Genomic DNA, 15,648 nt, shown 5'->3' with positions numbered 1-15,648 from the left:
TTAAGTGGTATCAGTGCTCTTAATTAACTCAAGTTTTAAGAAGTTGGGGAAGTTGAAAGCTGACATGCTTTCATTCGGCGCGCTGCTAAGCTGATTTTCATTGATTTGTGCGCAGGCATTAATCAGCCACCCGAGCACTCCGTTATTCCATTTGCCACTGCGCTTTCTTTCCTTGTAAATGATATCTTTTGAAGTTTATTAAAAGAATGAGTCATGTTGTAGCTTCCTCAGAATCTTCCCCCTCTGTAAGTCAGCCGTTTTTCGTGCTGCTCCAATCATCGTCTGCACAACGAGCGCGGGACAAGGCTGCTGTATGGAGCTGAACCTTGCAGGTACATATCCCATCAGTTGCTGCTCACATAAGAGAGCACTTAAAGTCTTTTTCACACTTTTAGAGCCGGGCTCAAAAAATGAATGTGCTTCCCTATGCAGTGCTCCCCTGACTCGTCTGCTGTTGTGCACAGCCAGCCTGCTCCTGCCTCAGCCCTGAGTTATGGCACAGCTTTGATATCTTCTGCTTGGGTAGATTGATAGAGGAGGGCATTGTGAATGTAAGGGAGAAAGTAATTGCTTCTAAAACTTGCACAGTTCCTAATCAGCGTGAATCTGTTTCTTTGTAACTCTAAGTGTCTGCCCTGCAGCGTGGCTCACCTTGCTCCAGTTGTGTTTGCAAAGGATCTGTCTGTGTTTATTGCTGGATGTGGCATGTTTGACTTTAACGGTGCTGAATGAGGTCCTGGGAGCAGGTGCTGTAAACGTGACATGGGCACAGATGCCACGCAGGGAGGTGGAAGTGTTCTGCAGAGGGAAAACATGAGCACGCTGAACAGAGTCATCCATAAAATTGTGTGTGCTCTGTTGTAAAGACCCGTGCTTGATGGGATTTTGTGCTTGGAATAAAACAGCAGAGGCAGGGAGTGGAGGTGGTGAGTTCAGGGGACCTGGGCTTCTGTCTGGGAGCAGAGCTAGGCTTCCTAATGAGCTTGTGACCTGTGCTGTGCCCCTCAGCCTTGTTGTATCAGGAATGGCAGAAATAAGAGAAACCACACTTCAGCAAGCTGCAACTGCTGAGCTAATGTAGGAGAATTTCACTAATGCAATTAGAGATGGAGTAAAGCAGAAGTGAAATTGAGGGCACTAAGATTTAAATCAGTGGTTGAGGACATTCAAGTGGTCAGATCTCCGAATTGAAATAACAGCAGATCTCAAAGTGAAGAGCCCAAAGTTAGCAGCAACTTTGTCTGCTCAGGCTTCCAACTTCTGCTTGCAGATGTCTTTTCCTTGCTTGCTTTGGAAAGAAGGGCATCTTCATGCTCCTGGCTCAAGCTGCTCCTTTCTCCCACTAAGCCACATCTCTGCCAGCTCTGGCTTTGCTGCCCCATAGAGCTCTGCCCTTGGGCACGTGGAGGAACAATGATTTTTCTCATGCCTTCCTTACAGAAAGGTGGGAGGATCCTATTCTGTCTACAAAAAGGTGAGTAGTTGGGAAGAACCTTGTGATCTCCAGGTCCAAACAAGTAAGGAACGTTGAGCGCTTTGTGCCCTGTATCAGCTGCAGAAGCACACAGCCCAGGTTGCGCTTCCTTGGGTCTTTTCTCATGGGCACCACTGCTGGGGAAGGCTGAGCACGCTGCTCCCAGCACACCAAGGGACAGCCAGGTTTGAGGCCATCCCTGAATCTATGTTCTTTTCCACGAGGGAGGGCAGAACAGGCCTGACCTTGAAGCACTGAGCTGTCGCTGACTGTCCTCTTGTTTCTCCCCAGGGGGTGACGTACTGCGGCGACAGCTCGGCCAGCAGCCTCACCATGGCCAACGTCCCCTGGCACGAGGAGGTCGTGCACTTTGTCCAGGAGCTGGCCCAGCTCCTCCCAGACTACGGCATCGCCTGTGAGCACGAGCACTCCAACTGCCTCCTGATAGCTCACAAAAAGGTGAGAGAGTCCTCCGTGCCGGGTGTGAGACCTTGGTGTGATGTGCGTTTGCCTTCTTCAGACTGCTTTTCCTCTCCAGCATTCAGGTGAATCTTTCTAGGGGCATGGAAATGCACGGTGGGTATTGCAGAGGGCTCATGAAACCACTGCAAGGCTTTAGGGGCTGGTGGTAGGTCACAGCATGGCCACAACAGTGCAAGGAACAAACGTGTAACGGGTCCAGGAAGAACTTGTTGCTGTATCACTTGTGCTTCATCACACTCTCTGCCTTGTGTTTTGAGAAAGCCAAGAGAAATCCTTGTGATTCTGTGAAACCACGTTGGGTCAGCTGATTTTGTCTCATTTCCTAATTTTTTGCTGTGGTGTGTACAGCTCAGTAGGGAAGTGATGCTTCAGATGAAGTTAGGGCTGTTTTTTCCCCCGTCTTGATCTTTGCAGCACCTACCAGAGCTCTACATCTCCTTACTCTTCAATCAGAGCCAGAATAACTTATTTTTCTTCTTCTGGAGAGGTAATTTAAAAAAAAAAACAGATTGATAGATGGACGTTAACACTGTCTGCTTGCCTCTGTTGAATTGGAGCTGCTTTACTGCAAAGCTGTTTATCCACCCTGATGGTGGGGAAGAGGTTGTGGAGCTGCTGTCTGGTGGCAGCCCTCATACAGGCCACACACGTCTCACAGCCCGGGTGTGTAAAATGTGCTTTAAATGTGGGCTCGTTCCTGAATGCCAGCACAAGTGAAATGCAAGTGGAATGCCAAGAAAGTAAGCAATTTTAAAGGATGCAGGATCTGAAAAATCCCAAGTGCAACCTGGCTTTCTGAGCTTAATACAAAGATAAGAAATGAGTAGCACGCAGTCTGGGAGGAGCAGGCACTGTGCTAATTGCAGTGGTTTTGCTTTGCACGTGCTTTGCTCCTGTTTGCTGAAGTCATGTGCTCTCTGTCTCCCTTTGCTTGACTGGGGCTGTGGTTTTAGTTTACACACCAGACACTTCTGACCGACCCCCAGCACGCACAGGGAGGAACTGGTTAAAATCCCTGCTTGCAGAAGGTCTGAAATATGTTGAGTCGGCGCGTTGAAACAAGTAGAATCCCACTGTTGAAAACTTCTGTCCAGTTGCAAAACTTTCCTTGGTTTGTTGCTTTATGGGAACAGTTGTAAAGGAGCAGAGTAAAGCGCTGACACCTGGCACTTCCTTTGTTTCAAGTCACCTTCGGGTTGCTTTTTTTACAGTCTCTTGGTTGTTGCCACTGGCAACTGTGCCTGTGCAAATGCAAATAATTCTTCTCTGAGGTGCAAGGCCCAAGGAAAGAAAGGAAGCAGATTGCCACCTCAGTTATTGATGCATAATTCAAGTAACACCGTTAGTAACAAGCACAGATTGATACCAGCCCAGGAGGAATTCAACAGCTGCTTTGCTTTCCAAAGCCATTAGGAGGGGGCGTCTTTTGGAAACAATCTATACTCGGTACTAAAACAACTAATAAAAAATAAATTTATTTCTATTACATTTAATTCAGAATTTCAGGCTCCAGTGGAGAATAAAATTTGTCAGTGTATATTATTTGCAGAAAACGTGTGCTCTGGGAAGGATCAAACTGCGGTGAGTAATTGCAAAATCAAAGGTGTCTTTAAAGAGTTAAGGAGTTGCAGGAAAAAGGTAATAAAAATCAGTTAAATATGTGATTTATTTCGCTGGGTTCTGCTCCGTCTGAGATTGGAGGTTTTCAAGCAATAGTAATAGTAATAATTCAGAACTCTGGTATTGAAGTGCTGCTGTGTGTGGACACATCTGGGGGGTAACACAGCTTGATTGCAGCCCCATCTCTTTGACTTTGGAAGAGTTGTTGCTTGGCACCTACTTGTGTGCTTTGGGTGGAAATGAATGGGAGGAGATGGTGGTTTGCTCAGTGGTGCTCATCACTCCCCATCAGCCAGGAGATCTCCCCAGCAGACACCAGTTCAGCCTTTTCCTGCCCGTTTTCCAGCACTGCCCTTGGGCTCTGGTGGGACTTAGTGACTTGACGTCCCTGCTGCACTTGCGGGATGCTTGAGGCTGGATGAAAGGCACTGATGTTGTTCCATGCTGAGCATTTAGTCTATATTTAGGGAGGAAAAGGAAGCACTTAACTACCAGCTGCAGATTGCCTAACAAGGGTTACATTGGAGAAAAATAGTCCATCGCTTCTTATTCCCTTCCTTTGCCTTGAGAATCATTTGGAGAGTGTGAGCTGTCCCTGTGACCCTGCAGCCCAGATCCAGAGTCATAGAATGGCTTGGGTCAGAAGAGACCCTGAGGATCAACAAGTTCCAACCCCCCTGCCACACGCAGGACCACTAACCTCCAGATCTGCTACTATACCAGGCTGCTCAGGGCCCCATCCAACCTGCTAAATGTGCTTGTTATCCCAAGGGTTACATTGGTGTTATCCATACCCCGTCCTGCTGCTTGTAGTGCACACAGGACAGGGTCTCTGCCCATTGCAGGTCTCAGCACCCACAGCACAGCCTGGCTGTGACATCTCGCAGGTTTGGAGTTTTGTTCCACCCTTTCCAAATAGGAAGGTGGCTGTGCTGTGCTTGATCTGTTAGTTATTAAAAGGAGATCACAGCTCTGCTAAAGTAATCCATTTTTCATCCGCAGGAATTAAAACCGTCTGGATGCAGCGCCGGTGTAAATTGGCAGATGAGTTGTTCAGCTCAGCAGCAGGCACAGATTAAAAATTAAAAAAAAAAAAACACCCTGCATTAAGGAGCCTGTTCTTTAGAACAGCTCACACAAGATTAGATGTAATAAATAGAAGCAGAGGAGGGGTCCCACGAGTGTCTGGGGCCACAATCCCGCGTCCCAGCGTGGCTGCAGCACCACAAGGTTCTCCACCTCCTGCACTGGGGCTGTGTGCTGCAGATGGGTCAGTTGCAACCTCCTGTTTTGTAACTTAATTAGCCTAATTTCTCCCACCCGGCTCTTGAGGTTACAGTTGGTAATGAAAAAGAGGAAGATTTTTAGTTTTTTGCAAGCTGTATGGCCCTGTTTAGGATTAATACAGTATTTCTCCTTTATTTTCTTTCCTGGAATGACTCCAGTTCTGTCACTTTTGCTGTTGAGTAAAGGGAGCCCTAAATAATTGTGAGCCTTAATTAGAAGAGAAACTGCATGTACTAGTGAATTATTTGTTTGACTTCAGAGAGCTTTGTAGTGGCAAAAGTACTCATAGCAGTCGCACGGTGCTGGTGTGTGCAGTCAGTAACACCCCTGTATGAGGGTGCAGGAGCCGTTGTGTTTATTGAAATGATCTTCAGGTTTGCATGAAGGAGCTCAGGATTGTGATAATAGGGATAATTTTCTGGCTGTCCCCCTTTCCAGGCACAGAGCAGCAGTAGGAAGCCCTGTGCTGAAAGCAGCTGTGTTGCACATGGGCAGCAGGACCTCCTCCCCGAGCAGCACAACCCATGGAGCATCACCCCACTCCTCTCCTCTTTTGGGACCCCAGAGCTCTCAAACATTGCAAAGCAGCCCTGAGAAGTGACGTGGGGCTGAAAGTGGGGCTGTGCCCCTCAGCAAGGGAACTGTAAAGGTCAGGCCTCACAGACCCAGCCCTGAGGCAGCAGTAGGGCCGTCCCATCCCAGCCTTGCTCTCTGCCTCTGTGCCTGTGATATTTAAATTCCTCCTGCATGCGAGAGCCCAGCTGCACCGTCTAGACAGCCCACAGCCCTCAGTGCGTTATGGAAAATCCAGATGTGCACAGGCCCCACCACATCTGGTTTGCAGACAGGTTCTCTGTGCTGTCTCTTCAGGACTGATGTGCTGCAGTGGAGCTGGGCTCGGTGAGTGGCCCTGCTCTCCAGTGGCAATGAGAATGCACGAGGAAAACAGTGATTGGTGTTGGCTTCAGTGTGCCCACTCCTGGCCAGAATTATTTCCTTATTCCCTGCCTGATGTCGCTGCAGATCGATGAGGTTTGCAGTGGGGATGCAGCCCACACTGCTGGCAGAGAGCTGTGTGGGTGCTGGGAAACACACAGTCCCAAGTTTGACTTTCAAGAGCATAAATATGGAAGGGAGGAACTGAAAGCCAAAGGAACAAAAAGAAACCCCACTTTCTTAAGCGCAGAAGCACAAAGCCCCATTCCATCTCCCCAGAAGAATGCCTTTTCATTACCAGGAAAAGGATCTATTGGGGCTCAGCGAGGGAGGATGCTAGAATACAGACTGGAGATACTATCTCCCTTTCCAAATACTTTCTTTCTTCTCCAGGGATATAAATGGAGGGGAGTAGTGTTGGCTTTTTCAGTCCTTCTGTGCTTTTCAAGGCCCAGACAGCACAGGGAGTGTTGTGCTGCAGGCTCTGAACGCGCTGCTTCCCTTCACAGCGAGAAGCAGCAGCCCTTGTGGATGGAGCAGCAGTTTGCTGGGGAAGCTGCAGTAGGGCAGAAGGCCTCATCCCTTCCAAACACTGGGGAGCAGAGCCAGCACCAGGTTGGTTGTAGTTGTTGGGATGGGACGTAGAAGCGTAGAGTAAGGAAGGAAGAATCCATGCTGCCAGCCTCGCAGCTCTGCTGCTGAGATCTGCTCTTGCAAAAGGTTCTTTAATGTTTCACACTGTGTGCAAAGCAAAACGAGCATTGTTTGAAGTATTGGCTGTGACCAGTTGTTTTTTTTTTTTTAATGCTGGGAATTGGAAGTAGAAAAGCTGTTAAGGGATCTGAGCATCCTCCTGTATCACTGCAGCCATGCCCTGTTTTCCCTGCTCGCCACTGATGGGTCTTTGTGCAGTCTTTAAGCTGCGCATAAAACTGCTGTGTTGAGCTGTTAAACACAGAGCCTGTGCCCAGGGAAGGATCCATCTGTTGCATCACAAGGTCTGTGCTTTTGCCCATGCAGCTGCAAGCAGCCAAAAAGCCATGGCAGGACCAGCCTGCTGCCCACTGATGCTCCCCGTGCTGGGCCATCCTGACCTGGGGACACATCTGTCTCATAGGGAATGAGCAGAGTGATGGTGCAGAGGAGCTGCCATTCAGCCTGTTTTCCTCCAAGGGGAATGCAGCACTGGCCTTGTTAGGACAAGCTCTGTGGGCTCCAGCCAATTTCTATCCCTCAGCATCGGTGTTTTGTGTCACTGTTTCCACCTCTCCTCTCTATTTCCTCATTTTATATCAACTCCATGTTTATTTCTTGCTAATTACACATGTCTGGGCCAGTGTAGTAAAGTGTCCCGTACATCTTTAGCCCCCAAATTGTTTATTCAGGTAGGTTGGTAGGAACTATATAGTGTGGCTCTTTGTCATGAATGTTGATGGGTTTATGTGGCGAGAACTCTGCACAGACTAAATAAACAGCTCCAAACATTCTGCAGAAGTTGATTTAAAGAAATGTCCTGTTCATATCCACCATTGTGAATGCACCCATAGCTCTGCAGCTCTGTGCTGTGGAACAGCTGCGTGGCTCTCAGCACTTGGTAGCGTGGAGGTGATGCTCAGCGTGGGCACAGCTGTCTGGCCCCAATCTCTGACTGTCTGCTTTTAAGGCCACAATGAGTTCCCCCCTCATTGTCTCTTTCTCTCATTCTTCCCATACCATAAGACCTGCGGAAATCAGGTTTTGGATTGCTGGGTGTGAGGGTCAGGCTGCATGGGATGCTGGGCAGTTCTGCTGCTTGTTGGCAGCCTTGGCCACAATGGGGGTTGGAGCCCCTTCCAACCTAAGCCCTTCTGTGATCCTGGATGGAGGAGCCCACATTGGGACCTTGGGGACACAGGGACGAGGGCTCTGGGGACAGCAAGCACCGGCCCCAGTGCTGTCTCCAAGCCACAGGGAGATGCTGGGTATCCCTTTGCAGGCAGCACAGCCTCAGCGCCTCTTGAAGAAGCTTTACTGCTCATTTTATGATGCTAAAAAGGAAAAAACACCGGGGGAGGGTTCCAACTGTTTGTCTTTCCCCGATGTGTTTATCACCTTGTAAGACTTAACCAGGTAGCGAAGAATTCCATAAAACGCCGCGCTGCGTTACTCTGAGCTGTTAGATGGCTGTTGTGAAACAGTGCTGAACCTTAAATCTTTCGTTATCTGTAATCATGCAATTGTTAAAACCCCATCTGTAAATCTCGTGGGCCATTGAGGCTGTTCCACCCCGCCCCGCGTTGCTCTGGTTTTCATTCCTTCGCAGAAGTAAATGGTTTCCGTGACACATGTGAGGGATGGCTCCCATTGCTGTGTGTTTTACTGCTGTGGTATCGCAGCAGTAAAAGAAATAATAAATATATTTAATATCATTTGATCTGCTTTTGTAACAAAACCCAGGCGGCCTTCGCTCGGTCAGCGGTGGGAGCAGCCTTGGTGTGCTGCTGTGCCTGGACCCAAAGCAAACAGTGTAATGTCTCCCATAGGTGACCCAGCCAAAGTTCAGGATGGGAGGGGTTAGCAAGAACCTGGGGAGTTGGTTTGGATGCTGGGAGCTGCTGTGGCCACAGAGAGCGGTGGAAAGATCCAGCTCCATCCAGAGAGGGGTTTTGTCCTCCAGAGGGCACATGCACAGTTTTCCTTCCAAGGGTGAGGACCTGCAATGTGCCTTCTGGTGTGTGCAGTCAGTAACACCCCTGGATGAGGGTGCAGGAGCTGTTGTGTTTATTGAAATGATCATCTGTCTTCAGGTTTGCACGAAGGAGCTCAGGATTGTGATAATAGGGATAATTTTCTGGCCCCTTGTTTTGGGGCAGGGTTTGGTGCTGCATGTGGTGCTGTGCTTCCCTGTGTTCTCCTGGTGGATGTGGCCCCGCTTGCCCCACGGAAGAAGTTTCAGTGTGGGAGATGTTCAGCTTTACCCCGTTCTCTGCTGGCCTTGTTGAAGGTTGTAGGAACTGATAGTGCAGTGAAATACAGCTGTGGCACAACAGCAAGAGAACAGTTTGCTTTGGAAAGGAGAGAGCATCTCGTTGTCTCCCAGGAGCACATTTCAGGCTCCCACCCCCCACAAGGCAGCGTTTCCCCCAGCAGGGATATTCTGCTGGGGCTGGGAGGGATGCAGCATCTCTGCCCTTTGGGGATGGGGCTGAGCACCCACATTCTGCAGCTCGGACACCATGGGCTGTGCAGCAGAAGCTCATCTCAGCCCCTCTGCGTGGCATAGGCATCCAACTGCAGCTTTGTCTGCAGGTGAAGGGTGCTGCAGGGTCCCCTCCCCTCCTGAGATGAGAGCATCCCAGGGATTTTTGAGGAAGCAGCCTCTCCAGAATGACCTCCTCAGCCAATCTCAGGTTTGAGCTGCGTTTCTGTTCTTTATGAGAAAGATTTCTCTTAGCTGGCCTGGAGTCTGTCATCGTGGCAGTGAACTGAACTGGCTGTGTGCTGAGCAGCTCTGCCTTGTGATGAGAGCCTCAGGTCCTGGGTGCTGGAGGCGTTTTGCTCCCTGCTTCCCTGCAGCCCCGCATCCCTGCCCTGTGCAAGGACTCCTCCTGTGAGAACTCACTGCAATTGCACAGCAGCAGATGAACATTGGCAAGCCTGGATTCGCCATTTTGCAGGTATCAGCAGTTTTTCCAACCAAAAAAGCTTTTAGCTCTTGGGCAGAAAGTCAAGTGCCATTTAATTGCATGGCCATCAGGTTTCAAAAAAAGCAGGGAGCCGGTATGTTTTCCCTCTTTTTTTTTTTTTCTTTTTCTTTTTTTTTTGGATGAAGTGCATAATAAGCTCTTAGCTCGGATAAATCCTAATTGAGGATTCAGTCAGGGCTGTTGCTAAATTAGCAGAGCGGGTCTGGGAGACAAATGTAGCTCCAACTTGTCAAAATAAGCAATTCTTAACATCTTTGCCTGGGAAGAGGATTCGTGTCTTTAAAACTCTTTATCTTTCCCCACTCCCAAATGCAGCCCTCCTGCCCCTTTCAGAAATCCCCCAAATCCTTTCCTTAAAAGCACGTGGCTCCGTTGTTGCTCCTGTGGGAGTTTGCAAAGCGGAGCTGAGAATTGGGTAGAAGCTGATGGTTGGAGTTGCAAACTGAGCTGGAAGGGACCTTAAAGGCCATCTTGTCCATCTCCCTGTGATGCACACAGACACCCACGGCTCCAGCAGTGCTCAGAGCCAGAAGGGATGGAAGGACACGTGGAAGGTTGAGGCAAAGCACCAACCAAAGCTTCCTGAAGTTACCTGCTGGTAGGGGCTGTGCTGAGTGACCGGAGCTGTAGTGCGAGTGGCTGTGTCCTGTGCTGTGTGCTTTGTGAGACCTCGCGGGTGAAGTCTCAGAAGCAGTGAGCTCCTGTTACTTGTCAACATGATGGCTTTTCTTTTTCCTCTCAAAGCTTTTATCTTCTGGAGCTTCTAGTTGGCTTCACACGGGCCTTAATGCAGTTAGGAAAAGACTGCAGCTGAGCACACAGTTTAATCTGCACCCCTGACCTAACTGTATGCTCTTTCCCCAGTTCAAGATCAATGGTGACTGGTGCACGTGGATCGACTACGAGCGCTTCCAGGAGCTGGCGAGGGCACACGTGGACAGTGGGGGCACACAGACCTTCACAGCCACAGACTACACAGCCAGGACTCCGCACTGGGCGCTCTTTGGGTCCAACCAGCGTGGCTTCGATCCCTTGGACGTGAGATACCAGCGGAGAGGCAAAGTGAGAGACGTCTCTGGGTGCTGATCATCGCCCATCTCCAGGCTGAGCCTTGGTCTCCATCTCCAACCTTGTTCACATAGACTTTCTGAAGTTTGATATTGAGGAGGGTAGAGCCTCTGTTGAACCCTGCCTTCCTGTTTTTTAGAGTTTCTTGCTTAGAAATATATACAGTGCTCGTTATCTCTGATGGATGGTGTGTGTGTTGACTGGCAGAGCAGAAGGAGGTGGTGTGTGTGAGCCCAGCCCAGCAGCTCAGAGCTCTGCGTCCATGAGTGTGAGTGTGAGTGGGATGTAACCCCTCCAGCAGTGTGTGTGCAGGTGAGGCTGCAGGCACACTGAGATCAGAAGCCTTGCTGGAGGTATCACTGTGCCAACAACAGCACGCTTACCTGTTTTTGAGCACTCATAGCAATCACTGAGAAGCCCCATCTGAACCCCCAAAAGCTGAGGCTTTGCAATGGTGTGAGTGGCAGCAGCCCTATCAATACTGTGTGCAACTTGTGATACCTGTGCAAATACTTTCCAGCATTATGATTTTGGCAGCATGTATATGCCAGCTGGTTGGCGTGGAATCATCTGCAGGGGGCCACGCTGGGCTCAGTGGAAGGCTGCCCTCTGTCTCCCTGCAGCAGTCAGCAGCATGGGAGGACTTGGAAAAGGTAAAACTTCTAGGTTGAGATAAAGGCAACCTCATAGGACAGAAAAGGAAGGGAAAATAATGATGAAAGAATATCCAAAAATGGCAAAACATGGCGCCATACCAGCTATTAAGAAGAAAATTACATCTATCACAGCCTAAACTAGGACACAGCATCGCCATTGGTTTGGATGGAGGGTGTCAACACGATGGAAGTGCAAACTGACCCTGGTTGAGTTCCTTTGTGTCTAGAAACCAATTCTTATTACAGAGGGGTAACATCCAGCCCCGTGGTCCACTGTTCCATCCCCATAGGCTGCTGTCAGAGGCTCATGCCTTGTGCTCTGTTGGATGTTGTGGTCTGGCTGGAAAATTGTATTTAAACTGAGGGAGGAGGTGGTTTGCTGCTGGGAAAATCACTGCCCTCATGTGCATTCAGTTTGTGCAGTGTCCCTGAGGCTGCAGCCCCAGCACTTCCACTGATGGGAAGCAGTGGGGGCTCAGACCAAGCCCCAGGGGTGCCAGCATCACTCTGACCACACTGTCCAGGTCCATAAGCACCTTCAGGCAGCCATTTGTGGAGCTCGTGTGGTTTTGGTGGGAGCGTTCCCAAGGCAGTGACTGTCTGTAGAAAAGCCTCATTTGTTCAGCTGTTAAAAAGTGATTCTAAAATAGAGAGAAAAATAAAAGAGTGATTTCTGCTAGGCCACCTGCATGTGTCATCACTGCACAAGGTGCTCTAAGAGGGGATGTTAATGTAAGATCAAAAGTGCAGCACTGCTGAATGTCTGCCTTTCCCGTGGTGGAAAGGAGGAGAGCACCCACATGTCTGCGAGCCAGGGCTCAGCTGCTGGGAGGCTGTGTGGACAGACAGGAGCACTGAGAAACATCGTGCTTGGATTCCTTAACAAACCAGTGATGCAGGGATGCTTTCTTTCCTCTTGCTGGGGAGGGATGTGTTGTGTTCCCACCAGGGGCTGTGTCACCCTCCGCTCAGTTGTGGCTCTGTTCTTGGCCATGTTTGTCACCATTTAGCTCACATCTGGCCTTTGGGGGGAAATGCTGGCAGCACTTGAAAGCCCAGGAGCTGTGGACTGAAAGATTTGAAGTTGTTAACAGAACATCTGTATTTTTTCTGAGCCCTGTGCTCTTGAGCACTACTTTTGATGGTGGGGATGCTGTGCAAAGAACACGAACTCTCAGAAATCCCCAGTGCTGTGCAAAGTTTGAGTTACAAACTGCTGTGTTCAAGGCTTATTTTGTGGAAATAATGCAGTCTTGAGTGAGAACAGCAGAGGTGGGATGCAGGTACTTGAGCACTGACTTCGCTGCCTTGGAGCAGCCCTCTCCACAACCCTCCCTGCATCTCTGTGCTCCTCCATCCCTTCCCCCAATCCTCCCCCTGCCCTCCTCATCCTGACCCTCCTGCTATCAGTGTGGGTCTGTCTCTTTTTGTCCCTTTTGGGCCACGTCTAACAACTGGAAGCCATACGGAGAGCGATTTGGGCAGAATTCACATGTGCAATTAGCCTGGCGTTGCCTTGTGCAATCAATCTTTCAATGCACATATCCCAGAGCAATCCTCTTACACGAGCAGCTTTCAGTCGTACAGCTTAATACAAATGGCTGCTGGGGCTGCTGCAGGATGTAGGCGCTGTTGGGCTTTGTCTGTCTGCAGGTCTGGCATCACAGAGGCCTTGCATGGCAGAACTCCTTCCTTGGCTGCCCCAGAAGCCCCCCAAGTGCTGAGCCTGCTTTGGTTTGGGGAGATTTACCCAAATCCAGGGCACAGTGTGCTTCTGGACCACAGGGTCCTGGAGCCTCGGAGGTGAATCCTAAGGGCAAATTGGGCAAAATGGAGTTGAACCACTTAAGGCCCAGAGTAGAGGGGCTGAAGGTTGGGGTTGGGGCACTGCAGCTCCTGCCCTGCCTCCCTGACTCACAGCATGAGTCACAGCATGGCTGTGCGCTGCTTCTTGAAGGGGATAAATCTATTTGTTTCCAAAAATCTCCAGCTGGAAAACATCCCCCAAACAGAGAACTGTCATCCATCAGCTTTCTCTTTATCTGGCTCCCGTCCTAAATCATTTATGATGTTGGAGCTGCTATCGTGCCTCGAGGGACGAGGAAAAAGACGTCTGAATTAATTGAAGGAAGGGCATCTTTTTCATTCCATCAATTGCAAATGGAGCCAGGAACAAATTTTCTCCATCACCTTTTGGACAGACTGAGGACAACAAGGTGCCATCGGCACAGTGACCCCACATCATGAGTGATGCATGGGCTTTGCTCGTGGGTCCTCCCATAGGCAGTGCTGGGATGGGGTCTCCCAAAAGTGATGCTCTCCCATCCTGGGAGATGCTGGAGAAGGGCTGCAGGAAGGTGACAAAGGTGTGCTCAGCAGCATCAGTACTGGGAGAGGAAAACTGGGTGGTCTGGGGTGGGAGAGAGAAGTTTGGGGTCTATGCACCACCGCTTAGGGACAGTGAAAGAGTTTTTCTTCAGACATCAGATGCTCATGTGATTGTTTTTAACTAGGGAATGCTTTGGTCTCCATTCTTGAGATGAGAGCAATGATGCAGTGGCACAGCTGCCCACGGAGGTGGTGGGGTCACCATCCCTGGCGGTGCTGAAGAGCCATGGGGACGTGGTGCTGAGGAATGTGGCCAGTGGGTTGGAGGTGGGGGTGGGTTGGAGGTGGGCTGGATGATCTTGGATGTCTTTTCCAACTTTAATGACTCTACAATCCTATGAAATGCATTGGGCATCCCACAGGGCAGCATCCTGGGCATCTGCAGGCAGCATCCTGGGCATCTCCCATCCTGCCAGCATTACCTCCACTTTCCCTATGTCCAGGAGTTCTAGGGATGCTCGTTGCTCTACTCCTCATAGCAGAGATTGGGGTTTGCTGGCTGCATTCCTCCTGCGCTGGGGGCTCAGATGAGATCAGCTGCTGAAATCATCTTAGCGCTCAATACGTGTTATTTGGGAATCAGAGACAAAGCATCAAAGCCATGAATAATGAGCAGCTCAATGCTGCCTTCCTTGAGGGAGCGCCCCAGGAAACATGAAGATGCTGTTAAGTGCCCTGGGCTGCTGTTCCATCACTCGCAGGCTTCCCTCTGCTGCTGCTGCTTCCATTGATGTTCTCCAAAACCCAAAGAGCCAGCAGGGCTGTGGGATGAGGACCAGGGCTGTGGGATGTTGTGGTGGACCATGTCAAAAGTCTTAGTGAAGTCTGGATAGATGATATCAGAGGCTCCTCCCTTGTCCACCAACGCAGTTACGCCGTTACAGAAGGCCATATGTTGGTCATGCAGGACTGCTCTTGGTGAAGGGTTATCTGGTGGTCTTGCTGGAAGCCCTCCTGCTCCATCCACCCCATGGGACCCTACAGCTGTGGGGCTGATGGTGCTTGGCATGTTTCAGCACAATGGTGGCGTTTCTCATGTGCTCCTTTTCCTTCCCTGCAGACTATCACAATACATCATCCTCAAATTACAGAAATCTGGAGTGATTTGGAAGCAAAAGAGGCTGGACTGGGGCATTAGCACATTGCTAACAAAACATTGCTCTTCGGTAGCAGGCTTACAGCTGCAGAGGAAAAGTGCTCTGAGCTCTGCTTGGTTTACACAGGTAGTGCTGAAATAGCTCATTTCAACTCCTAAAGTCTGCTCAGAACACAGCATTCCAGGTTCTTTAAAGAAATAAGCTACAAAAGGTGCTGAATACCTTGGAGGGACAGCAGTGGGAAGGCGAGGCTGCGAAAACTGATGTTAATATCCAGCATAGGGAGCACCGACTCCCCACCAAAGGATGTCACTTCCATCTTCTTAACATCACCAGCACTTGTGGGGCTTCCTGAAGCCCCCCAGCTCTGTGCCCTGCCCACGGGGGTGGCACTGCAGCCATGTGGGGCTCCCAGCTGTGTCCCCTACAGTCCTCACCTCATGCCATTGAATGCCCTTGAAGGCAGCATGCCCACAGCACCAAACATGTTCTTCCAACTCTTCAGGCACTCTCCAGCCCTGCTCATTTGGGAGTTTCACCAATGCAGAACATGGGAGACTTGAGCTTCACTGAAAGCTGCAACATGGCATGCAAAGGGCTCTGGAGGAGGAAACCCACAGCTGGTGACTCCCCTGAACGTGGATCTGGTTCATGTAAGAGGTGAACGGAAGGATCCAAAAGGTTCTAGAAACCACTGGGGCTGCCAGAGGAGAAGGGGCTGCTTTTAACTTCCAGAGTACACGCATGGGAGATGGAATCCTGAAGGATCACTGCTTGTGGACCGTGCCTCTGGCTGCTTTGTCCTGGCTGGGAGCAGTCAGTTCCCATGGGTCAGGAGATGCTGAGGGCTGGGGGATGTGTTGGCTGTCGCCGTGGCTGCGAGGCTCCACGCTGCCCTGACTCCTTATGGGGGTGTGGGCTCCCCTCCGACCTGGGGCCAGGCATGGGAGCAC

General features: G+C 50.2%; 1 protein-coding gene across 2 annotated transcripts in view; it reads left to right on the top strand.

The window, feature by feature from the left end:
• The window catches only part of LOC128083354 (S-adenosyl-L-methionine-dependent tRNA 4-demethylwyosine synthase TYW1-like), a 76,855-nt gene extending 66,120 nt beyond the window's left edge, over positions 1-10,735 (top strand). For both annotated transcript variants that reach the window (XM_052688487.1, XM_052688486.1), the window contains exons 15-16: positions 1,766-1,933; positions 10,351-10,735. In XM_052688487.1, coding sequence (XP_052544447.1) covers positions 1,766-1,933; positions 10,351-10,572 — 390 coding nt within the window. In that variant the 3' untranslated portion in view covers positions 10,573-10,735. The remainder of the gene's footprint in view (positions 1-1,765; positions 1,934-10,350) is intronic.
• The last annotated feature ends 4,913 nt before the right edge of the window (positions 10,736-15,648 follow it).

Source organism: Tympanuchus pallidicinctus, unplaced genomic scaffold (assembly GCF_026119805.1).
Source record: "Tympanuchus pallidicinctus isolate F22 unplaced genomic scaffold, pur_lepc_1.0 scaffold24, whole genome shotgun sequence".
Lineage (NCBI taxonomy): Eukaryota > Metazoa > Chordata > Aves > Galliformes > Phasianidae > Tympanuchus > Tympanuchus pallidicinctus.
Note: the sequence above shows the minus strand (reverse complement) of the source record. Positions and strands in the feature narration are given on the sequence as shown.